This window comes from Chelonia mydas, chromosome 1 (genome assembly GCF_015237465.2).
Source record: "Chelonia mydas isolate rCheMyd1 chromosome 1, rCheMyd1.pri.v2, whole genome shotgun sequence".
Taxonomy (NCBI): Eukaryota; Metazoa; Chordata; order Testudines; family Cheloniidae; genus Chelonia; species Chelonia mydas.
This window is the reverse complement of record NC_057849.1, coordinates 295260347-295286369: the sequence shown is the minus strand read 5'-3', so window position 1 is coordinate 295286369 and position 26023 is coordinate 295260347. Positions and strand designations below refer to the sequence as shown.

The following is a 26023-nucleotide window of genomic DNA, read 5'->3' as shown; positions in this document are numbered from 1 at the left end:
AAGCCAAAAATCAAGCTAATCCCATTTCAAAACAAGGCCAAAATGAGCCAATCCCTAAGAACCCTAACACTCTGTGTGACTAGACCCCCTGGTGTGCAGTCTGGGACTCTGGTGAGCTTGCTGTGCATCCCTGACTGTCTCCCCTGCTTGCCCCACCTTGCCCCTGCTTGCCGGGAGCCGATCAAAAAAAAGAAACAACAAGCTACAAGCCAAACAAGCTACAAGTCAAAAACTAGCCAACAAGCAACTCACAAGCCAATTAAGCCAAAAACAAGCCAAATTTCTGTGGGTTTTTTTGCGGGTTTGGCATGTCTGTTGGCAACCGGTTTTGAGCCAGGCATACGTAGTACTAAAGAGAGGAGGATTCTCTGAAGTAGAGGCAAGTGTTGATGTTGTGACCAGCCAAGCAGCCAGATAGTTAAGCCAGTTGAAAGATAGGTAATGGGCAGAATTAAGGCAAAATGGGTCTTGAAACAGAATATGAGAAAACCAGAAACTTTTGGTACAAAAGCAAAGCAAAGTTGATTCCCCCCCCCAGCAACAGAGTGATGGTGGCCCAGAAACAGGAATGGAGGTGGACTGGACTTGAAAAGGAAACCATTCTTGAGCCTGGAATTGGATAGGAAAAAATGTATTTAGAAAATGATTTAGTTAAATTGGTGAAATTTCTTTGTGAAAACTAAGCCTTGGAATCAGAGTGAGATGAGAGCCATTTGAGCAGAGGAAAGGGGGTCACACTGAGAAACAGAACTGGACCAGAGATATTTCTAGTCCACTATCTTGTCTGTCACAGTTGTCAGTACCAGATGTTTTAGTATAAGGTTCAAGGAAAACAACCCATAATAGGCAGTTGTGAAATAACGTGTATGGGAAATTAATTCCTAATTCCTCTCAGTTAGAATTTAGGTTATGCCTTGAAGCATGAAGATTTATATCATTTTAAAAAAAATCCTTGCTAATTTAGCAGTGGATGTTCTTATTATCCATATAAATGGTTACTTTTTTTTTACTTCTCTTCAGCTCTTGGTCTGAATTATATCTTTGGCAATGCGTTCTGCAGGCTTAATTATGCTCTCAAATTCACAGATAATATCAGGGGATGCAGACCCAGGAGATATCGTCAAAAATGTGACGTCTGCAAATACATTAAACTGTATTTTGGTGTATTTATATGCAACAAAATTTGACAGGCTAGATTCTATTTTCAGTTTCACCTTCAACTCCTCCCAATTTATTGTGGTCGTGCAGGGATAACTGAGCAATATTTGGTCCAGTAACTTCAATAATATGTCTGTCTTTTACTCAGCCTTGTATATTTCATCCCAAAGCATCCCATGCCACATCTAGAACTCAGCAGCTGTTTAATCGCATGCAGCAGCACTACAGAACAGTTTCGAACTGGCAGTACTCATTCAGAGGAAAGAGTGCCACCTACTGAATCACTAACACCACTTCCATAAATGCTCCTAGCTTGTTGACAAAGAACTCCTACCCCGTAATGCATCTGACCTATTATAGTTTCATTTGAGGTAATTTTCACATGGGGAAAGCTATTTTTTTATTTTATGTTTTTAGACATATTTACGTTTAAGAATAGCAGAACATGGGAACAGTTTGAGTTCTTAGAATATTCTAAAGTTCCCCCATCTTTATAGATTAATTTTGGCATTAAGAAGAAGGTTTTTTCTTATCCCACTCATTACATATCTGTGTCTGTATCTTTGTTTGTCTGAATCGTACATACATCAGTATATTTTTGTATGTTTTCCTCTTCAAATTACATGATCATATGCCTTTGGCATTAATCATAAAAGAACAGTGAAGGTATCCAGTTTGCACGGAATAAGTATAGAATCTCGGTAACTTCCTAAATCACAAAAACAAGAAGGAGTCTGGTGGCACCTTAAAGACTAATAGATTTATTTGGGCATAAGCTTTACAAGCCCACTTCTTCAGTGCATTTTTTACCCAGGAAAGCTTATGCCCAAATAAATCTGTTAGTCTTTAAGGTGCCACCGGACTCCTTGTTGTTTTTGTGGGTACAGACTAACACGGCTACCCCCTGATACTTGACACCTTCTAAATCACGTCATGATATAATGATGAACCACTGAAGGGAAGTCTGGGAAGATGGAATCAAGAAATACTTCTGTCTTTCATAATATTTCATTCCCTTCACAAATATAGTACTCATCTTAATAACAATTTAAGAAAGAATAAATACACTTTTTTTAACCCATATAGTTGCCCCAGAAGATCCTAGCAGAAAAGTAGATGGTGATACCATAATTTTCTCTGATGTGCAAGAAAGATCAAGTGCTGTTTATCAATGCAATGCCTCTAATGAATATGGATACTTGCTGGCAAATGCATTTGTGAATGTTTTGGGTAAGATCAATCTTTCATTTTTCATCTGTAACTTAATTAAGAGTTGTTGACTAGTAAATTTTCCTGATATTGTTTAATCTAATCCAGACTTTCTGCAATGCTAAGTAACAGAAAAATATTGCTGGTTAAATCAACATAAAAGTTAATAAAATAAATCTTTTATATTGCAAGTGATTATGAGTACTGATCAAACCCCTATATAACACAGTTCTTTCTTCTCCTTCATATATGGTCTCCACAGAGCCCCACTGAAGGGGTTGCATGCCCAGCCATATAGCTACAGAACTTTTTTGAGTAGAGTGTGAGCATATCCCTTGAGCCCTCACGCTACAGATGAAGAGCATAGATACCCCACTCTCTCTAACTTCCTCCCTCCCCTTTGCTGAAGCAGGCATGAAAGCATCTTGTCCCCTTTCTCTGTTAGGTCAGGCCAACAGAAATAGCTGTAAAGAGTTAATTAGTACTAGGTTTAAACTAATGTTTCATTTTAATTTTTTTAATGTTGCATTAAAAAAAATTATCTTGATCCGCATAAAAATCAGGGTTTCAGATAGTCATGAAAAAGGGAAAGGATACTCAGCTAAAGCCTGCAACACCTTTAAGATTTTCTCAGAAATTATCCAAAAGGATTTTAAGACACTGTTTCAGGATCTGCTCTTGCAAGATGATCTTGTTATGCATCCGATGAAGTGAGCTGTAGCTCACGAAAGCTTTTGCTTAAATAAATTGGTTAGTCTCTAAGGTGCCACAAGTACTCCTTTTCTTTTTGCGAATACAGACTAACACGGCTGTTACTCTGAAACCTTTCTCCTAAGAAAGTATCTCCAGCCATGAGTAGTATGGCCTTCAGTGCCTCCCTGTGAGCTTAAGCCTGCTGTAAAATCCTAGTTGGAAAGAGGTCACCTTGTAAAGCCTCCGCACGAGGAACCAAAATAATTAGTTCCAAAGATCAGAGTTCAGTGGATGTAGCCGAGGAAAGACCCTCTTTCATTGCAAGATGTTCCAGAGGAAAGGAGAGGTGCTCCACCAAAGAGTCTGACCCCAGATCCTGGAGTGTGCAGCTTCCTTGCACCCAGGAGTTGTAGAACCTCCTGGTAATTGTGTGGTCAAATCAGTCATCTGCACTGGGGCAATGATATTTGGCCCAGTGGACCTTGCTTCTTTTTTTTTTTTTTTTTAGCATTTTCTGACTTGAATTCTTCCAGTGAAGTCACATACTTCAGTGTTTATCACTATTGCTCAGTGAAAAACAAGAAGGAAGTATTGACTTGTAACAGGGAGATTCCCCTGTATTACAGCTTCTACAGACTACCAGCAGCAGAGCTAGATAGATCCCCTAAGTCACATCAGAGAGAGATGTAAATGTGTAATTTTATAGGCTACTCCTGATCGTCGTAATCAAATATGCCTTATATATAGATAAATAAAATAAAATGTGTTGTGTTGTCTTTTTAGCTGAGCCACCAAGAATTCTGACTCCTGCTAATAAATTATATCAAATCATTGCAAACAATCCTGCATTGCTAGATTGTGCTTTTTTTGGTTCACCTGTGCCTGAAATTGAATGGTAAGTTGTAGTCATTGTGTATAAGTACTTCTGAAGAGGCATTAACTTTCCTTGAAAGCAATCATTTAAATGTTTTTTGTTATTCTATATTTCTTTTTCTAAAAATAAAATAGGGCTCTCTTTTTTTTTTTAGCATGCACTGATTACAATATTGATACATTAAATTATTTATGTAATTTAACATTTAATTAAATTACTGATCGATTCCATTTAAATTTCACTGCATGGGTTTGCTTGACATCTGTATTTTCTTATGCAGTACTCTAAAATTTGCTTTTCTAACACTAGATATGATTGAATTAGTGCATGATATTGGATAATGATACAATTTTTAATATAAAGGTTTAAGGGAGTAAAAGGGAGCATCCTGCATGGAGATCTTTATGTTTTTCATGACAATGGAACTCTGGAAATTCCTGTGGCACAAAAGGATAGTACTGGCACATATACCTGTGTAGCAAGGAATAAATTAGGAAAGGTACAAAATGAGGTCCATCTAGAAGTCAAAGGTAAGAAACCAATCATTGTTGTAAACCATTTTAATCACAGTTTAACCCAGAATTTCAAACAATTTAAATGTCTAATAGCAACTCTAAATTTCAGATCCAACAATGATTATTAAACAGCCTGAATATAAAATCATTCAAAAGGGTGGCCAGGTTTCCTTTGAGTGTACTATAAAGCATGATCGTACCTTAATGCCAACTATTACATGGTTGAAGGATAATGGTGAACTGCCAGTTGATGAAAGGTACAGATAAATTATTTATTTTGTTTTTTGTAATTGTACTTTTAAACTCATTTTTGTTCATGTTTCTCCTGTTCATCTGAAATGTTGGGTAACTCTTCCACAAGAAGACTAATCAATAACAACATCAGACCCATGTTTGTCTTTGCCTAAAAGCCCATCCTAGTACAGTGGCAAAGTGAAGGCAGCAATTAGAAATGCAAAAGCAACATTTAAACAATGGAAAAAATGGGAAATAGATAGCAATCAAAATAAATTAGAAATATGAATAGTAGAAATTTGATAAGGGAAGCTAAAGACATCAGGGAAAAATCCATGGTTAGTGCTAAGAACAATAAGAAAGAGTTTTAAAAGTATATTAGCAGCAAAAGAATTCATAGCAATGGTATATGCCCATTAATAGATAGAGATGATAAAATTGTTTGTCTGCAGGCAAGGCAGAAGTGTTCAATAAATATTTCTATTCTGTATCTGAAAAGAAGCAGAATGATGTACTTGTATCACATCAGGATGATGAAGTAATTTCTAGTCCATTAATGAGCAAGGCTGTCATTAAACAATATCTGCTAGATATAAACATTTTAAACTGAATAGATCCGAAAAGTTGCACCCAGGAATATTGAAAGAGCTGTGTGAGGAGATCTCTGGCCTGCTGATATTAATTTTAATAAATATTGAAATACAAGGGAAATTTCAGAAAACTGGAAGAGTGCTAATGTTGTGCTGATATTCAAAACGAGCAAATAGGTTGACCCACATAACTATAGGTCAGTAAGCCTGACTTCAATCCTGGGGAAAATAATGGAAGAGCTGATACAGGATTCAATTAATAAAAAATAGGAATATAAATAATGCCAGTCAATATGGTTTTATGGAAAATGGATTATGTCAAACGAACTTGATTTCATTCTTGGATGAGATTACAATTTTGACTGATGAAATTAACTGTAGATGTAATATACTTAAACTTTTGTGAGACATTTGATTTAGTACCACATGACATTCTGAGTAAAAAAATAGCATTATACAATATTAAGACAGCACATATTAAATGGGTTAAGAAAGGGGTAGCTGACAGATTTTTAAAAGTAGTTGTACATGGGGAGTCATCATCATGGTGGTGTTTCTAGTGGGGTTTCTCAAGGGTCACTATTAGGCTTCATTCTATTTATCATTTTCATAAATAATCTGGAAGTAAATATAAAAACACAGCTAATTAAATTTACTGATGACACAAAGATTGGTGAAGTGGTAAATGATAGGGCAGACAGGGCAGTCATACAGAGTGATCTGGATTGCTTGGTAATCTTCAAACAAAATGTGTTTTAATATAGCCAAATGCTAAGTTATACATCTAGGAACAAGGAATGCAGACCAAATCTAAGGAATGGGGGCCTGTATGCTGGAAAGCAGTGATTGAAAAATATCTTGGGGTCATAATGTACCCTGAACTGAACATGAGCTTCCAGTGTGATGCTGTGGCAAAAGGGGTAATGCGATCCTTGAATGTATAACCAGGGGAGTGGTGAGTAGGAGCAGGGAAGTGATTTGACTTCTGTATATGGGTTGGTGAGACTGGTACTGGAATATTGTATACAGTTCTGGTGTGCACATTTTAATAAGTTTGTTGAAAAATTGGAAAGGGTGCAGAAAAGAGCCACAAAAAACATTTGAGGGCAGGAGAAAATGCCTCATAGTGTGAGACTGAGAACTGAATCTGTTTAGGTTTTCAGAAATAAGATTGAGGCATCCTTTGATTACAACGTATAAGTACTTTAGCAGGGAAAAAAATACCTGGTACTATAAGGCTCTTTAATCTAGAAGAGAAAGGAATCCCAAGAACCAATGGCTGGATGCTGGTGCCCAACAAATTCCAATTAGAAATAAGGCACAAAGCAGTGGGAGTGATTAACTATTCGAACGAACTACCAAGGGAAGTGAAGGATTCTCCTTCTCTTGGTGGCATCCATTGAAGATTGGATGTCTTTCTGGAATATGTGCTTTGGCCAAACACAAGTTATGTTTTAGTCAAACAAAGGTTATTGGGTTCAATACAGAAGTAACTGGATGAAATGTAAAGGCCTGCGATATACAGGAGGTCATATTAGGTGACGTTATGGTCCCTTCTGGCCTAAAATTCTAAATCACAGGGAGAGTACTTTTTCTGTTCTTGATCTAGAAAACACTAGAGCTTTGTAATTATGTGGCCGACTTTAACAACTTGTGTGAGAATGCAGGACTTTTCTGTTGAGGGCATCCTAGGCTAAAACTCTACATTTAACTGCAAGGTAACTACTGTTAAATCAGACTGGCAGATGGGTGGGAGAAGGAGCTTGGGAGCTAGGAGAGAGGAGGTCCTGTAGGGAAGCCCTAGCAACAGTCAAGCTTGGGTAGGGTTCTTAGACTGAAGTTTATATTGTGCTAATGTTAACCTGCCAATACAGCCAAATTCAACAAAGTAAGTTCTTTGTTCCAAAAGTGAAAAGCATATCTCTGTATGGATTTGGTTGCAGGGGAAGGGGGGGGGTCTGCTTATTAATGTTTCTAGCAGATTCTGTTAGTGTTTACCCTACATTCATGACCATGCATGGGTGAATCATTTCTAGGCTTCCAACTGTGATTTTGGGCAGAAACGTTAACAGGTTTTATTTTAAAAAGTTAAGGCAAATAGTATGCAAATATTCCACAATTAGGCATATTACACAAGTACACATAAGACTTTGCAATTTACTTTCTTTTATTCCAGTAAAACTGGATCAAACAAATGTTTGAAGAAAGCAGCTACAAAAGGTTAGCAAACTCAGAATAAGTGAATTCGTTATAAATCTGATCAGATGTTCACAGCTCTAGTTGTGTGTTGGTGATGTGTCCTGCCTTGTCTTTTGGAGGACATCAGTATCCTGTTGCAGCAACAGTTAGGATTGAAAGCTTCTGCTAGCTTCTGAGATGCAAAAGCAACACTTTTGCTGATCAGAGGTCGAATCAACTGCTAAGCGAGGTGTCGTTCAGAAAAGAAAACACATTTGAATACCTATCAGTGAAAATGTAGTTGTAGTCCAAATGTTGAAGTTACATTAAGCCATGGAGATGTTGCTGGTACCCACAAAAATATTAAGCCATCATTAGGATTTGGTAATTTTATAGACAACTTTATTATAACAATGAAAAATCCACTATTGAATGTATTATTTACAGGTTTATTATTCATAAAGATAGTTTGGCCATTATGAATGTAACTGATAAGGATGATGGAACCTATACATGTGTAGCAAATACTACCCTGGACAGCGTTTCTGCAAGTGCCGTACTCACTGTTGTTGGTAAGATTGCTTTTAAAATGTTGTGAGGGCAAAGCTGTGTTTGTTTTGTATAAATTGTTAAAGCAGTATTAGATTTGATATGACAGGCACTAACAGAGTTTGATAAAATAAAAACACCCCAACGCATATATGCTCTTTGGGCATTCAGTTAAATTTTAAGATAAAAAATAAATGATATTCAATCTTGCCTATATTGTCTGATATTTTTTAAGGTAATGTATGAAGCAGAAGGTAAAATATGAACCAGCTGCTTAATAGAAAGTGTTCAAACAGCAAGTAGTGTTTCCAATGGGACAAGGTCAATCTCATGCTAGATGCTCTCCTACATTGTACTTGAGCTGGTGCTAGTCGACCAATGACTCTGCAGAGTATTTCAGCACCAACACTGGTTGTCTTGAGGTTCTTGCCAGCTTCTACAGTTGCATTCTGCTTCAAACAAGTTGAACAACATGCTTGTTTAATTTTCACTCTTACTTCCAGGATTTTTCTTAGTCTAGTTTTCTTTCAGTTTAGCTAGGCTTCCTGTAATTAAGAAATAGCTATGAAGTCCACCAGCCAGGAACTGCTGGACCACAGTGTACTGTGGATATGCCTCCAGCACATGCTTTCTGCTGACTGGGGACACCAATTGTGGAGGGAATCAATACCCAGATAAGGAGATCCTGCTGCTTACCAGCACTCTTGTTGTTGGATCATATTAAAGAAGTTCTGTATTAAAATCACAAATGAGTTTGATTCCCCATAGTTTAAATTCCACGGTATTATTAATTAAGAAGTCTCTTGATTTTTGGTCTCTTATTTTTACTGTTTCTCTCCCTCTCTGTGTGAAACTTGCAAGCTGCTAATTGTGTTAGTACATCCTAAGACAGAGTCTGTTCTCAAAGCAATTCTTTGTAACAACAACTACTCACAGAGAGAGAGACTCAAAGCAATACTCTCTAACAACAGAAACAGCACCCAGAGACTCCCCGCCCTTTTGTTGTATTCATCTAGCTTTGTTAACAATTGTGATTACAATAGAGATAGAGGATGTATGTGGATGGATGCTTGGTGTGGATAATAACTGAATGATCCGGGAGGTGCCAGCCTAAGAATCCAGTGTCCATCGGCTGAAGAAGGCATCAAGTGGAAATAACTAGAGGACTCCCGGAGGGCAGACTGGAATCCACCCAACAGCCTCAAGGATGGGAGAACTGAAGAACAAGATAACATCTTGCAGCACGGAGCCATCAGGAATGTGCCATCTGCTGATTGATTCAGCAACAGCATGATGAAGCAATTCCCATAGACTGGCATAGGAATAAATTCCTATAAAAATAGACTCTAGAAAGTGAGAACTTTGGGGTCTGATTCTGCAAACCAACTTCCAGGAGCATCAGATGTGCATCTGACAAGGACCTGCTCCCTCCTCATGTCCAGGCCACCTGGCCAGTGGCTTGGCATGAGCAACTCTAAGGCTGGTAACTATGATAACAATCTTGCAGAACCTGTGTATGTGTTATATGAATGAATGAATGTGTGAATAAATATGAAATTGAATGGAATGTTATAGCTATAACTAACTGCTTACTATGATTCTGTCTGTATTCACAATAAATGTGGCATTTTGCCTTTTCCCCTTTAATAAGATCCTGCTGGGTTTTATTTTATTGATATAACATTGTCCAGCTCAGGATCAGTCCCCAGGAGTTTAAACTCTTCTAGTAGCTATTGCCTCTGCTCACTGAGTGTTTGAGAAGGCAGCCCTACTTCCTTTATTTCTCTAACCAGCTTTACTTCAGTCCAGTGTCTTATCATCTCCCACCTTGTAAGTATATTTTCAATGTATAGTCTGTGTGATCCTTAGCTAGAGAAGCTAGCAGGAGTCTCCAACCAAAATCTGCTGGTGCTCTAAAATTCTGCAGTGGTCATAATAACTATTCAAGGGTGAGATAAGCAAAATGTTAGTTTTGTCCATATGAAAAATAAGGGTAAAAACATTTGTCTAGTTTGTGTAAGAGTCATTTCTGTATTTATTTTCTTGATTTAATTTTTCATTTTAAAAAATTGGATACTTTATCTTTCTTGCAAAAAATTAAAAATAATCAATGCATGATTTAAAATTGACCCTTTCTTGTAGCAAAAATAACTTCACTTTATTATCTCTAATAAATATAATCTTTAACTATGTGTAAAATCATGTTTCTTTGGCTACTAATTTTGATTAAATCCTTTATATTAATGTCCTTTTCAGCTGCTACCCCAACTCCAGCTATCATTTACGGTAAACTAATACAAAATTTGTCTGCATCATCTACCAAACATATTTCACACTTTTGCCTGTTGCAAATTGTGTCATCTTTGGTTTTAATTTCCGTTTCATGCTTTTTACCAACTTTGTTTTTTTTTTAAAGCAAAAGAGAATTCTGTGCAATCATACCATTTTCTTATTAGCTATTTGTTCAGACTGTTTCATTACTATATTATTAGCCTTTAGAATTTTACACCAAGGCTATTTTAAATTATTTGGGAGTATACAATTTATAGAAAATGAAGTTTTTAAGCAATTTTTTAAGTTTGTTGTTTACAGTATTATTAAATTTCTTTATACTAAGTACAGTAATGCAATATATTTTCTGTAATAATGTGTAATACAAAACAAATACTTGAAAAACAAAGTTCAGCAGTGTCCTGAAGGCCCACATCAAAAACAAGTATAGGTCTGATCTTGCACTATTTAAATTAAAGGGAGTTTTGCTGTTGACTTCACTGAGAGAAGCATCAAGGCCTTTAATTCTAGCTTCCACAGTACAGAAGCATAAGCTAAACGAGGCCTGAAAATCTAATTGTAGCAGTTTACATGGCCCTAGATAGGTATTTGCAATGTCAAAAGCCATCCTGTTTTCTCAGTTGAAAGGGGTCCTTAAAAGTGGCCAAATAATTGATCTCATAAATGTCTTGATTTTACTCCACACTGGAAATGAAATAGGACTTTATTATCAAGGTTATTTTCTGCTTCTCATTAACATTTTACATTAAAATTAATGTTATGGCATAAGAGTGCCTAGATTTTAATCTTTTACAATATCCTGAATAAGGCTTTTTCATATTTCATATTCTCTGAATTTATGTTGCAAGGCAAAATATGGTACTATGGACCTGATACTGCAAACACTTTAAAATATGAATAACTTTATTCACTTTAATAAGTCCCGTTGACCTTAATGGACCTACTCCGGTCTTTCATTCCAAATGCTTATTAATATAATGAATGATTTTCAGCAATTCGGGATGAACAATTTCATAATTATGCATTCAGAGTATTGTAAATTAACAGTTTAGTTTATATTTTCAGGCTTCTTAAAATGTGTAGGTTAAAAGTAAAATGCCTTTGTTTTTCTTATTGCAGAGCATCTTTCTTAAATTGACGCATGAAATATTTGTACTAATTCTGAAACAGTTTCTTTTTAATATCTGCACTTCTTTATTTTTCACGACCAAAGATTTTATTTCGTGTATAATAGTTAGCTACTCATATTCATTAGTCATTAATTGAACATGATGCTGAACCATGCATTTCATATTTCTTTGCTTTTCATTACAGTAGCTTTTATATTGCAAAACAGTCAGGCATAGAGTTTCTGTCAGTAGTGTTTGCTTGTTACAAATGTATTTAGAAAGTTCCCAGCAACATCAGTTCTTATGCATTCCATTACAATTGCATGCAAATGGCCACTAAATCATATCGGCATAATGGAAGTAGATCTCTTTATTGTTGTGCTTTTGGAAAAGTTTTGGTTGAAATGTGAGAATTGTTGCCAGGAAGAAACTGTTTAATCTGTTATATTTAGTTACTATGTATTTATTTGGCTTATAGATCGTCCTGATCCACCCTTTGATTTAGAATTAACAGATCAGCTAGAAAGAAGCATACAGCTGTCCTGGATACCAGGATATGACAATAACAGCCCCATTACAAGTATGTTTGGTTGTATTTACTGGAACACAAATTCATTGTTTTACTTTTTCAGATTCCAAAGAGTTTTGAAATATACCTTTGTCTAGTAAGCTTAGCAAATACATTCTTTCATTGTTATTATTATTTAACGGTATTACAGTGGTGCCCGAAACATGTTGCATGCGGTTCAAACATATGGAAGGACACATTCCCTGCCCCACAGAGTTCAGTCAAAAGCCCCTAATCCTGCAGTCACAACCAGTAGCACAGACACTTGCATCCATGTGAGACCCCTTTTAAGGACTCAATCCTGCAAATACATACAGGAGTAAATTTTTAATCACATGCGCAGCCCCATTGAAATAAATTTACTTCCAGACATTTTTTGACAGTGTTAAAATCTTAAACTAACCTGAATGTGCGACAGTTGAATTTGAAAGCTCATTGGCAGCAATACCTTTATGTGTTATTTATCTTTGTTGACAGAAAAGCTTTAACTTCCTCAAAATTATAAACCAGATGATTTTTCTGATCTTTTCAAAGCCAAACTTTTGATAGAGGTAAACATCGAAAGCAGTTCATTCAGGCCTAGTGCTTGGGGTGTGCTCTCCAGTCCAGTCTCTATTCCAGCAAACAGGAGTTTGCAGGTTCCAGGCCGGCTCTGTTAGTGTCTCTCATTGGGGCCCTTCTGCAGTGGCTCCCTCCCCAGCCGCTGCTGCTCCCCCATAAGTCCCACCCAGCTTGCACTCAGCTGTAAGGTCCAGCAGTCACAGTCTGTTCCACACGTGGAGCTGTGTTCAGTTCCCACAGATTCCTCTCTGCATCCGATTTCTCTGCAGCTCCTTGCTTGTCAAGCAGCCACCGCTTCCCAGTTGAGCCCGGCCACTTCCTCATGCAGGACCCTTCCCCTTACCTGTCCAGGAGGAAGGGGACGTGCAGTGAGGAGGGCTGACGGGAGTTATAACCCCTGCTTAGCAGGTCCATCACACTACATATACAATTTCAAATGTTTTCTCTCACTGCTTATTTCTGTGCTGAAACTTCATCTATTGTGTCTTTCTCTCAGTACGGTCTTTCTAAGGCTCCTGTTGTGGCAGTATCCAAGCAGCTAAGACAGTTACAATAGAATTATGCGTACTTACAGTTAGAATGCCAAAGAGTAATGTTTCCCTTACATTTCTTGCTAAGGACTACTTGTTCAGTTGTATTCTCTAACTTATTTATTATAATTTCAAGTTTATTTTAAAAATATTTAGTGTAGATCGGACTGCTGACTTATGATTATTTCATTCATAAATGACTGTGCTAGTCTCTGATGCCTAGGAATGTTATAGATCTGACATATAATTGAACTCAATTTTTGTTGATAGATTTTGTCATTGAATATGAAGATGGAATGCGTGAACCAGGGGTATGGCATTACCAGACAGAAGTCCATGGGACTCAGACAACTGTACAGTTAAAGCTGTCTCCGTATGTTAACTATTCGTTCCGTGTAATAGCTGTCAATGAGATTGGTAGAAGTCAGCCAAGTGAAGCATCTGAACAATACCTAACAAAAGCTGCAAGTAAATAAACACTACTATTTACCAGTAATCAGTTTACTCTTTAGACGCCATTGAATTATTTAGAACCCAAAGAACAGTCGGACCTTACTCAATTATAAATATTTAACTTTTAGAGCCAGATGAAAATCCTTCTGGTGTTCAAGGGATAGGATCAGAACCCGATAATTTGGTGATTATATGGGAGGTAAGTTTTTTAGCCTATAAGCAACATTTTCTAGAAAATAAAAGTATAAACTTTGAACAAATTAATAGATGTTATAGTTGGTGCTTGTTTGAGACAAAATAAAAATCCACTAATTTGTCTGAACCTTTCCCCTTTCTTAAATAGGGGGAAAATGTAAATGAATACTCACAGTGAGAAACATACTTTCAAAGGACTGTTTTCTCTTTTGTTTATTAGTGGTTTCTCCATCTTCCTGACAGACTCATTAATTTAGGATAACTTGAAGTGTTTTCATGCATTAAGATTAAAAAATATATATAGTATCTTAGATCAGTTAGCCTCATAATTTTAGAATGGATTCCGATTTAAATCCTAACTCTTCACTAAACTTTATTATAAACTAAATTATCATTATACCTTCCTACTTAAAGCTGTTTGTGGATGCATTGTACTGACACTTACAATGCAAGAATTCTGATTCTCTTTCTAAACACAGATTCCCAACTACTCATTATTGCAAAGTCAGCTTCCCATTACAGCTTTGAAAAGATTCCAACTCTCTGGGAAATATGATTTATAATAACTTATTTTAGCTCTTTCGTAGTATCTGTCTTCCACGACTGAAGAAAACTAACAAGAATATATTTACATCAGATAGCTTGCATGATTAAAACACTTGGTGATTAGGTTCTCTGCTTTTCAAAACGTTCAGGGTGATATACAAATGTATTATTTCACTTTGATGCCAGTGTAACTGAAATTACAGCAGCGTAAAAACGAAACAGAAGTTTCAATATCATTACACTGGTATAAAACTGGGGGAACCACATGGTGAATCAGGCTCATTTTTACACCTTTCTTCTTCTTTAGCAGTCTATGATTTTGTTATTATCCTGGATTGCTCTTCTTTGCAAATGTTATAAAATAATTTTAAAACATTAATTTCATTTTTTTTTTCATTTTAGCCTTTAAAAGGTTTTCAGTCCAATGGACCAGGTCTTCAATACAAAGTCAGTTGGCGTCAGAAAGATGTTGGTGATGAGTGGACTTCTGTTATAGTTGCAAATGTTTCAAAATATATTGTATCTGGTACACCGACCTTTGTTCCATATGAGATAAAAGTACAGGCTTTAAATGACCTAGGATATGCACCAGAACCTGCAGAGGTGATTGGACATTCTGGGGAAGACTGTAAGTTTCTCAGACTGACTGACTGACTTGTATTAATTAAAAATATCCAAATACAAAGTCACAGAGGGATTTAAAAAAAGCTATTGAAAATTTGTGGGAGGGAATTTTTCTCTCATGTAATAAATGAAAATTGTAAACTTCAAATCTTTGGAGGATAGTGAGAGGCTTCATAAACCTCAGTGGTATGAATATTGAGGCCCACTTCAACAAACAGTTGTTAAACGAGACAATAGTGTGACCCATTTCTTTATGAGTGTATTATCTGTTCATATAGTCTCTGATTGTAATCTGGGATTTGTTACTTCTCTCTCCCACACAGTACCAATGGTTGCTCCAGGCAACGTGCAGGTGCACATTGTTAACAGCACATTAGCCAAGGTGCACTGGGACCCTGTTCCACTAAAAACTGTCCGAGGACACCTTCAAGGATACAGGGTAAGTAACGGTAGAAGCTTTTATATCTTCATCTATCAAAATAAAATATTCCTAATGTGTATATGTGTTTGGGAGGGAGGTAACTGCTATTTTAAATGAGTATTTTCGGTTCTTTATTATACCACAATTTTGGTTGATAATTTGTTGACATAATATACTTAAGGCAAATATGTAAGGCAATTAACTTATTCTTGCATGGCATTTTGGTTAAAAATAATTATCACTGTGCAAAATCAATATAGCCCATATTACAAGGATTAAAATCTGATTATCTAAGAGATCACAAAAAGTATTATAGATTGGAAATTTTTATCCTGTGGGAGTACTTTTAGTGGGGTTTTTCTGTTCTTAGCCCAATGCTATTTGTTATCTTTATCAATGATCTGTGTCACAGAGTGACTGGCCCTTTAAGGAGGAGATGGGGCCAGTCCCACTTAATGACTGGTTAGCTGCCTCTCATCTGCGGCTCAGTAAAGGCTCAGTTTAAAAAGGGAGAATACAGGGAGTGGGGCGGAGGGGCTCCTGTGGTAATAGTCCTTGGAGCAGGGTGGTGGTATGGAGGAGAACTGAAGACGATCTGCGGGGAGCAGGGGAACTTCAGGTAGGGAGACATCAGGTTGCAGAAGGACACCAGGGAAAGAGACCCTGGATGGATCTTACATCTAGTTGGCACTCTCGAAAGACTGGGAAAAGCCTGAGCAAAGTCCAGGAGGGTTGAAGAGTGTTAGCAAGAGAGGACAGACCCTGAGAGGAAGGGCTGTCACCAGCTAAGGAGTGGGTCAGAAGACTCTGGTTTTTATGTGGGTTTTTTTGGACTTATGTACCCCAGAAGTCAGACTTTACATGACTCATTGGGAGGGTTAAGTCACTCCAAAAATTGCACAGTGTTGGAAGCTGTGTGGCACAGGAAACCCAGGATAGAAAACTGAGGCAGGGTGTCTCCAGTAGCATGCCATAAGGGGTGCAGCAATCTGGAAGAAAATATAAAATCATAACTGGTAAAATTTGAAGATGGCGCAAAATAAATGGAGTGGCAGTCAGGAGTAAGACTTTTGGATAACACTGCATTGCATGGTAATACTTCCCAATAGGCCTAGTCCAACTCCCATTGAAATCAATGGAAAGCCTCACATTGACTTCAATGCGGGTTGGAGCAGGCCCAATCTGAATAACTACTTCACAAAGACAGTGCACTTCAAATGTCATAGTCTATGGTTTACAAAGTAGTCAATTATCTTTCATGAAACAATAGCAAAGTCCTAACGCCAAATTCAGGTCTTTCTGGAAAACAAAATGACTTCTATATTAGGATTACTGCATGTATTTACTGGAACTGGATTTCAAATCTTTTGGTCATTGGATGTGCAGCATTACATTAGAAATGCATACGCAGCTCAATGGAGAAGATGTGCCCAGGTGTCACATGTCTGAGAACCAGCCAGAGAATAGAAAAGGAGTACTTGTGGCACCTTAAGAGACTAACAAATTTATTTGAGCATAAGCTTTCGTGAGCTACAGCTCACTTCATCGGATGCATTCAGTGGAAAATACAGTGGGGAGATTTATATACATAGAGAACATGAAACAATGGGTGTTACCATACACACTGTAACCAGAGTGATCACTTAAGGTGAGCTATTACAAGCAGGAGAGCGCGAGTGGGGGGGACCTTTTGTAGTGATAATCAAGGTGGGCCATTTCCAGCAGTTGACAAGAACATCCGAGGAATAGTGGTGGGTGGGGGTGGGGGATAAACATGGGGAAATAGTTTTACTTTGTGTAATGACCCATCCACTCCCAGTCTCTATTCAAGCCTAAGTTAATTCTATCCAGTTTGCAAATTAATTCCAATTCAGCAGTCTCTCGTTGGAGTCTGTTTTTGAAGTTTTTTTGTTGAAGTATTGCCACTTTTAGGTCTGTAATCGACTGACCAGAGAGTTTGAAGTATTCTCCAACTGGTTTTTGAATGTTATAATTCTTGACGTCTGATTTGTGTCCATTTATTCTTTTACGTAGAGACTGTCCAGTTTGACCAATGTACATGGCAAAGGGGCATTGCTGGCACATGATGGCATATAATAGAAAGTCATGTGGGTAGCTGCAGAATGAAGCAAGTTACACCCAGCTCACCCTTGCACATTTGCAAAATGACACATAGATCAGGCCCCTAGTTTATACCACTGAGTGCAGTGAATCATTCTGGTTAAAAACAAACACACACATTGTTTTCAGTGGTGCTGCTCCCCTTCTCCCTATTGCTTTAATTCATTTTCCTGGCTGAACTATAAATTATGTGACTAACATAACATATTCTCTTTGAACTTCATATTCCCCTACCAAATCACCTTTTCTTTACCGATCAGAGTTCTGGCACCTTGTATTGCAGAGCCAGCACTGGTATGAAGTAGTGATCCTGTCAGTTTCCAGATGAATAGACCACTTATTTGATCTGTTCTTAGTAAGGTTGTTTTGCATCACCTGGTAGGATGTCCTCCAAGTTCATTTCAGTCAGAGACAATTTTCAGCCTGACTGCTGACATTCCCTTACTAAAATGCTTTCTGAAAAGTTTGTGACTTCAACATTTCTGAAAATTAACATGGCATGGTTTAGCTTTGATTCTACTACTACCAGCAGGAGTTCAAGCTAAACTGGTCAGGAGGGCGAAAGTTACCAGCATTTTTTAACACTGAAGCTGTGTGGAAGGCTCTTGTGAACCAAAATATTAGTATATCCTTGTTTGTTTTTTTTTCTTCTTCTTTTTACTCTAAGTATTTTTATTTCATTTCTTCCTCATAGCAGATTTGATAACATTTGTAACTCTCCTTCTCTTGACCAATCTTTTTAGGGTCACATTTGCCACATAATCTACATGCCATTGTTCTCATTTCTTTCCTTTTCTGTTACCTAATAAACTTTGGATTTGTAAAAATGCTTCCAAGCTCTTCAGAACAGATGCGAAATCCAAACTGAATCCAATCCAAAATACAAGCTCGCCACAGGCTAAACATTGATTGATTTACTCATTCTGATCATAATACTTTTGTAGGAGTACTACAGAACGGAAGAAGTTTCAAGGTGTTTCAAGAAATGCTGTTGCATGAATCTGGTCAATCAGGATGCAGTTTGTTGTTTGTCTAACTCAAATTCTGCCAACTGCGTCTGTTCAAAACTGAAGGGCATAAAGAGTTATCCTTTCTATTGAAAACCAGTAGAACCAATCTCTTTCTTTCAGAAGGAAGCCTCTTGCTCTGTAGATGCTTTTTTTATATTGTAGGTTTTCCCACAGTACCTTATGCTGGAATAACAAACAACAATATGAAAAGGAGTACTTGTGGCACCTTAGAGACTAACCAATTTATTTGAGCATAAGCTTTCGTGAGCTATAGCTCACTTCATCGGATCATACTGTATGCATCCGATGAAGTGAGCTGTAGCTCACGAAAGCTTATGCTCAAATAAATGGGTTAATCTCTAAGGTGCCACAAGTACTCCTTTTCTTTTTGCGAATACAGACTAACACGGCTGTTACTCTAAAACCTGTCAAACAACAATATCACATGCAAAGTAATAAAAACAAGTAGATCCTGTTATTACTATAATTGAAATCCTTCCATCGTTTACAATTGATGTAATTGAAACCGAGATCAAGCTACATGAGCCTGATAAACTTAAAATCCTGACAGCAATATGTATAACCCAACCCCTGACAGGAGAGTATGACATTAGCACCTTTAAGTAGACCCCCTAAATAAACTAAAACGAAATTAGAAGTCACAATGACAAGAATAAGATTGTTAACCAAAGGCAGCTGGTGTTTGTGTAACAGATTTCTTTATGTCTAAATGGGCTTTCCAGTACTAACAAAGTCCCTCTTTTCATATTCTTAATGGTAAAATCCTGACTCCATTAAATTCAATGGGAACCTTGCCACTGACGTCACTGGAGCTAGGATTTTACCCCATATACCTTACTCTAGTAATTTTAGTGTGGGATCACATTCACAGTGTAACAGTGGCCCTGCAAAATAAATGTTGATATATTTGAGGGTGACGTTCCTAGGAGTAACACAAAATTTTAAGGGAGCACATTTTAACACTCTCTGGAGAATTGTTTTAAGGAGACTGAAAGATAAAGTAAAAGGTGCCAAGGAGAATCTCAGTAATTATGCCAGGGAAGCTCACCTTCATTCTGGGAAAGTCTGAAGCCTCTAAACAAGAGAAGCAACACAGCACTAACACAAATACACTCTGAGAGAGATTAAACCATCACATTTGTTAAGTCTGAAAAAACACCATTAGGCTAACTGAAATTTTTTGAGTAGTACTTAGCAGACACCAAAGAGTGTGCGTTTCTGGAGACACCCCCCAGACAGTGAAAATCTTGACCTTTTGCTGAGTAAAGGAATAGATGTGACTCTCCAGCTCTGTCAGTCCAGTTCCTTTCATGAGCACCCAGGAAAAACGTGATGAGAATAAGAAAGGAGAAGCGCTCAAAGGAACCGGGGCTGAAGTATTCAAAATTGGGTTCATATTCACCAGAAAAGGACAGAGTAAGAGACTGAAGAGACTGAATTTGCTCAGCACCTCACAAGGTCAGGTTTCAAGAGAGCACAATAGTTGTTTGTAGCGTGTAAAGTTCTAAAATTTTGAAGGTGGATGGTAGAAATGACCTCCCCAGCAGTCAACTGTGAAAGAACTTTGAGTGGACAGCAGGGGAAATAGGCATTGTCCATGCATGGAGGGAGTGGGGCAGACAGAAGAGAAGATACATGGCTGGTAGGGACATGTTGTGTTTATTTTGATGGAATACATAGATATCAAGGTCAGAAGGGACCATCATGATCATCTAGTTTGACCTCCTGCACAATGCAGGCCACAGAATCTCACCCACCCACTCTTGCGATAAACCTCTCACCTATGTCTGAGCTATTGAAGTCCTCAATTCATGGTTTAAAGACTTCAATGTGCAGAGAATCCTCCAGCATGGTCCCAAAGAGTCAAAGGAGTTAACATGACGCAGTCACTGTCCACATTAAGCAGTGTTAAACAAGGTCCAGAGTTTACTACACAGAGGCCTGCTTAGTCTCATGGCAAACACACTATTAAAAATTCCTTTAACCTTTTATTAAAGATACAGAAAAGGAAAAACAGTTAAAGTATTTGGAATGTAAAAAAAATAACTAAGACTTTCATTTTAACAACCTCCCTTGTTCCTGTTCTCTTTCCCTGTAGCTGGAGTGTTTTTTTATAAGGAAAAAGTCCTTGTTTTACCATCTCTTAGATGGTATTAAAGATATGATAACTGTCCTTTTGGGCAAAAAAATAAGTTTTGGGGGGAAAAGAGTTGAGCTGGAGCTTTTGTTATTGCTGCTATTGTTAAAGTCCAATTCTGTTTTGTAGAAGCAACCCAAGACAAATACACACAATAGGGAAGAGAAAAGAACAGCAAAGATAGAATGTGCAGCTTATGTCTCTCATGTTGACTCTCATTTGCATCCTCTTTGCTGGAGAAACACAGGCACAAAATGTGGCGTTACCAGCCACTCCAAGACCTGACAAACTTCTACCAGCATTGGCCTGTTCAGACATTGCTTTTAGCTGTCTTTCTGGTCACAAGCTTACAGCAGTGTTGCAAAAATATAGTCTTTGCTGGCTAAGACAGAAGGCAATAGGAGAAGGATAAGAAAGAGAAGAAATAAGGTGGGGAAGTAAAAGAACAAACAAGGGACAAAGTAAGTCTCACATCCCAGGTGTTCAGGATTCAGCCAAAGCCAGTGGAGGTGGTGATGTCATCTGGGACTCTCTCTCCAGCCTGGGCTGATCAGAACATCTCTCAGAATCAGGATGACAAAGGCCCAAAAGTGTAACAGTAGATCCCAGAATCCCAGGAGCTGTAGGAGTGGCAGCCATGATGGTGAAGCTTACCCCTTTCCTTTTTTCAGTCAGTAATTGTTGCATTTGCTTTGATTTTCTCCCCTAAATCTTTTTTTTTAGGACACCAAAAGAGAGTGATGAGCAGACAAGCCTGTTCCCTCATAATTTTTTCCAGCAATTAAAGCTGGTTTCTGACATACCAATTGTGGTTTCTTTTCAAGTAGATGCAGACATGTATTACAAGTACAAGTGTGCACGCCCCGTGTGCCACAGCTGGACACTTTTGCTTAACACTACCCATAGAGGGGAAGCGCTTGCACCTAGCGTCCTCAGCCCCTCTCCTTGTTATATGAGGCAGCACCACCTGACCCCCCCCCACTCCTCCCGGAAGTTCCTTCTCACCACCTGACGGTTGGAGTTGGAGCTCCACATGGTTGTTGTTTTCACAACCTCACAATTTCTGCTGTTAGCCTAGTTAATTGTACATAGTTAATAGTTAGTGTTAGTGGAAAAGTTATAGAGTATAATACAGTGGTAGTGGTAGTGCTCCCTGGTGATGCCCTCACCGGGGTACAGACATTGACCTTTGTGTGGAGGGGCAATTCCTAACAGTGACCCCCATGCAAGATGCTGGCTCTGCCCACCTTAAGCAGCTCTGTTCAATCTGTAGATTGTTCAAGAAGAGGACTCAGGTGGTGCAGGACCTTCAGCTTAAGCAGCACCTGCTTGAACAGGCCATGCGGCCTGACCCAGTACCAAGGCCTTCCTCAGGCTGCCGATGGCCATCCAGCTTGGAAAAGGCTGCTGCCTCCTGTTCCAGGGCAGGGGCCTCACTGAAGGGGCACAGGAGTCGTTCTCTGTCATTGGTGCCAAAGAAGAGGTCTCATAAGAATAAATCATGAGCACTCGAGGTCCTGAGGCAACTCTTCTGCCTCCCGTAAAAGAAGCACAGACCAGCACGAGACCGGCTCCAGCACATGGGATGGCATGAGTACCTCTGACCCTCCCTTGATACAGGTAGGGAGGGCAGACACCCTGTACCATTGACTCCAGTTCCAGCCTCCAGGTGTCTGTTGAGTCTGGTGCTGACGGGAATAGCGTACAAGGCTGCAGCAGATCTTCTTTGCCTTTCAGTCCCATCTTTGCCACTGGTCCAGGACTTTGTGAGGCTGGCGTCCACGATGGATCCCCAGTTCAAGCGTGCTGCCGAACTCTCAGGCGGCTCAGCACTGCACCAGGAAGCACCCCTCCCGGGGGTTGGAATTGACTCTGCACCAGAGTACAAGGTTCTTTAGTATCAGGTTCCGTGGAGGTTGTTGCTGCTCTTGACATCGAGACGCTCAGGCGCTCCAGTACCACTGTTTGCACTGGAACTGTCCCGGCCTGCAGCACAGGCATTTTCAGCACCGATGGTGCTGACCTCATTCTGGGCTATGGATGAGTTGGATCGCCTGTTGGCTCCCTTTGGAGTCGCTCCCCGCCGCAAATTCTCCAAGGTGTCAGGACTCTTCTCTTTCTGAGTTGGGATCCTTATCATCCCACTCCACTTGGTCTGATGAGGACCGAAGGCCACCGGTAGAGCAGTGTGGCTACCAGGGTTGACATGTGCCCCAAGGCCAGGATGGACGCGCGTGGCCCCATGCCTACTGGCCACCAAAGTCTTACCCATACCAGTAGCCCCCTTGGGCTCAGTGGGAAGCTCCTTTGTCCAAGTCAAAACCAAGATTGCCTGCTCGTATGACTTTGGGGGCTGCAGATCAGCCGCAAGTCCAGACGCCCACAGTTCCCCTTCCTGTGGAGCCACCAGAGTTTCCCCATCTGGAGATGCTAACTCAGGAGTGACCCATCTGTGGCTCAGCCAACAGCGTCATCCTTGCCCCCAGACAATGCTGTGCTGCCTGGTTTATCCTCCCCTTCCATCCTGGAGGGCTTCCAGGTATACCAGTACCTTTTACGCTGTGTGGCTGCATTCCTTGGTATTCAAGCAGAGTTTCTCCAGGAGAATACCCATAAACTAATGGACATTTTCCAGCCCTCTGTCCCTGGGAGGGTGGCCCTTCCAATTAAAGAGGTGTTCCTCGAGCCTGCGAGAGATTTTTGGGGTACACTGGCCTCAGTACCGCCATTGGCCAAGCGTTTGGAGAAGTACTGTTTTATGCCTGTTCAGGAATACATGTGGTTCCGTTCCCATCTGGCCCAGAACTTCCTGGTGGTCAAGGCGATGAATGATCACCCAGCAGAGCAGATTCAAGTCCACTCCCAAGGACAGAGACTCTAAGTGCCTGGAAGTTTTGGGAAGAAAGATATACATCTCCTCTTCACTATAGATGAGGATCACAAACAAGCAAGCTTTGCTGCCGAGTATGACTTTCTTAATTGGTCAGCTGTGGCCAAATTTGAGGAGCAATTGCCCAAGGCTTCACATGAGGCGTTTCGGGCATTTGTCTTTGAGGGCTGCTTGGTGGCCAAAATATCTCTGTAATCCACCTGTGATGTTGCAGGGACTTCAGCCAGGGACAATTATCATGAAGAGGGCTTCCTGGCTCCAAAACTCAGGGATCGCTCTGGATGTCCACCAAGTTATTGAGGACTTGCCTTTTGATGGCCAAACCTTGTTTCCGGACAAGACTGATGAAACCCTGAATTCCTTTAAGGGCTACTTTAAGGTATTTGGGGGTGTATGCACCACCACCCTCGCAGAGATGCTACTGCGGGGCACTGCAACAACAGCTGTACAGGCTGCAACATCCATTTGTGCAGCCCTTCCCCCTCAAAACAGCAAGACTACTCCAGGAAGAGGGACAAGTCTCATAAGAGGAAACACTCAGTCTTGAGGCCCAGCTGGTGTGCGTGCCCTCCTTTGGCGCCTGCTAATCAGCCATTTTGACTTGTTGGACCAGAGCACTGTTCCAGTTGTTCTTCCTCCCTTGTCATCCCCCATTCCTTTGAGGACATGCTGGCCCATTTTAGAATTCCTGGGTCTTGATTACCTCAGACAGCGGGGTCCTAGACACTGTGAGATCGGGCTGTGCCATCCAGTTTTTCTCCATGTCCCTTGCCACCCTCCTTCTCCATCCTTCTTCAGGGACCCCCTCTCATGAGACACTGCTCTTTGAGTAGGTCAGCTCTCTGCTAGCATTGGGAGCAGTGGAGGAGGTATCCCCCCTGCTTTGTCTCAGAACAACTTGTTCACTGCTCTGGACCTTCAAGATGCTTATTTTCATGTGGCCATTCTGCTGAGTCATAAGAAGCGTCTTTACTTCATGGTAGGAGACTACCACTTTCAGTACACAGTTCTCCTGTTTGGCCTCTCTTCTCTCCCCCTCGCCCGCGACCCCGAGTCTTCACCAAATGCATGGCCGTAGTCATGGAAGAAAATCCATATCTTCCCCTACCTCAACGACTGGCTGCTGAAGGGTGGTTCCAGAAAGGAGGTTCTTGCCCATATTGACACCGTGCTATGTTTATTCAACCTTTTTAGACTCATTTTAAACACCGTGAAGTCAATCTTGGCTCCCACACAGAAAACAGAGTTCATTGGACCCTACTAGATTCCACAAGGTTAAAGTCATTTCTGCTGACTGACCACTTCCAGGCAATTCGACAGATGTGTCTTGATCTGCAGTCACAACCGTTTACAACAGTTGGCATATGCCTGAGCCTGTTGGGCCAGGTGGTACAACTCACCAGGTTGTGTGTTTGCCTTCTTCATATGTGGCTCAGGATGGTTTACTGCCCTGCCCTATATTCTCTGGACAGGTTGGTTCACCTTCCTCGATCATTCCTGGAGTCCCTATGCTGGTGGGAGTCTCCATGCAATGTGTGCAAGGCATCCCCTTCACTTAGCCCTCTCCAACCAAGTCACCGGCTACCAATGCATCCTTTCTGGTTCGGGGAGCATCGGAACTTGTTGAGGGTGCAGGTCTCTGGTTGGAACAGGAGGTCTTAGTCCACATCAAAATCCTGGAGCTTTGGGCCATCCACAATGTGTGTCGTGCCTTCTGGGACCATATCAGATGTTCAGTGGTTCACATACTCAGCAATGATATGACCGCAACATACTGTGTGAACAAACAAGGGGGAGTCCACTCCAGATCACTCTGCCTGGAGGAGATCAACCTGTGGCAGCTCTGCATCAAAGAAGAAATCACCCCAATAGCTGTCTACTTACCAGGGATCCAGAACCACCTCGCAGATCATCTCAGCAGGTTTTTCTCCCTGAGCTACGAATGGTCCCTGAGGGTGGAGGCCCTTTGGATGGTTTTTGCAGTGTGGGGCATCCCCACGATCAACCTCTTTACAGTGAGGGAAAACAGGAAGTGTCACCTATTCTGCTCTTGAAGGGACTCAGCCTGGGCTCCCTCTCCGATGCTTTGCACTACAGCTGGCAGTTGACTCTGCCATACTCATTCCCCAGGTTATTGCCAAGCTCAAGGTGGATCGAGCCAGGCTCATCCTGATCACCCCATCATGGCTGAGACTGTGTTCGTTTTGGGACCTCCTCACTCTGTCAGTTCAGCATCCCATGCCGCTTCCTTTCTTTCCCAACCTCCTCACACAGTACTGCAGGTGCACCTGGAATCTGGCGATCAGCCCCTTGCACCTTATGGTGTGGCTACTGCATGACTGAGCAAGGAGGAAAAGTGTTGCTTGGAGGCCGTCCAACAGGTCCTACTTAACAGTCAGAAGCCTTCCACTAGAACAGTCTACTTGGCGAAGTGCAAGAGGTTTTCCATGTGGTCTTTGGCCCGTGGTGCCATTCAGCAGAAACTTCTGCCCAGGACATATTGGAGTACCTGCTACACCTTCAGGAATCTGGTTTAGCACTCAGT

General features: G+C 40.1%; 1 protein-coding gene across 50 annotated transcripts in view; it reads left to right on the top strand.

Moving 5' to 3' along the window:
- The window catches only part of NRCAM (neuronal cell adhesion molecule), a 284294-nt gene that overhangs the window by 212995 nt on the left and 45276 nt on the right, over positions 1-26023 (top strand). For 33 of the 50 annotated variants that reach the window (XR_005223674.2, XR_005223675.2, XR_006291724.1 and 30 more), the window contains 11 exons: positions 2245-2388; positions 3844-3955; positions 4298-4464; positions 4559-4706; positions 7899-8023; positions 10257-10286; positions 11880-11981; positions 13331-13528; positions 13642-13712; positions 14657-14882; positions 15202-15317. Coding sequence is in view for 47 of the 50 variants with exons in the window: in XM_037888229.2 (XP_037744157.1) it covers positions 2245-2388; positions 3844-3955; positions 4298-4464; positions 4559-4706; positions 7899-8023; positions 10257-10286; positions 11880-11981; positions 13331-13528; positions 13642-13712; positions 14657-14882; positions 15202-15317 (1439 nt within the window). In the remaining 3 variants the exon portion in view is untranslated. The remainder of the gene's footprint in view (positions 1-2244; positions 2389-3843; positions 3956-4297; positions 4465-4558; positions 4707-7898; positions 8024-10256; positions 10287-11879; positions 11982-13330; positions 13529-13641; positions 13713-14656; positions 14883-15201; positions 15318-26023) is intronic. The other 17 variants (XM_043549340.1, XM_043549421.1, XM_043549417.1 and 14 more) reach the window with 1 other exon arrangement.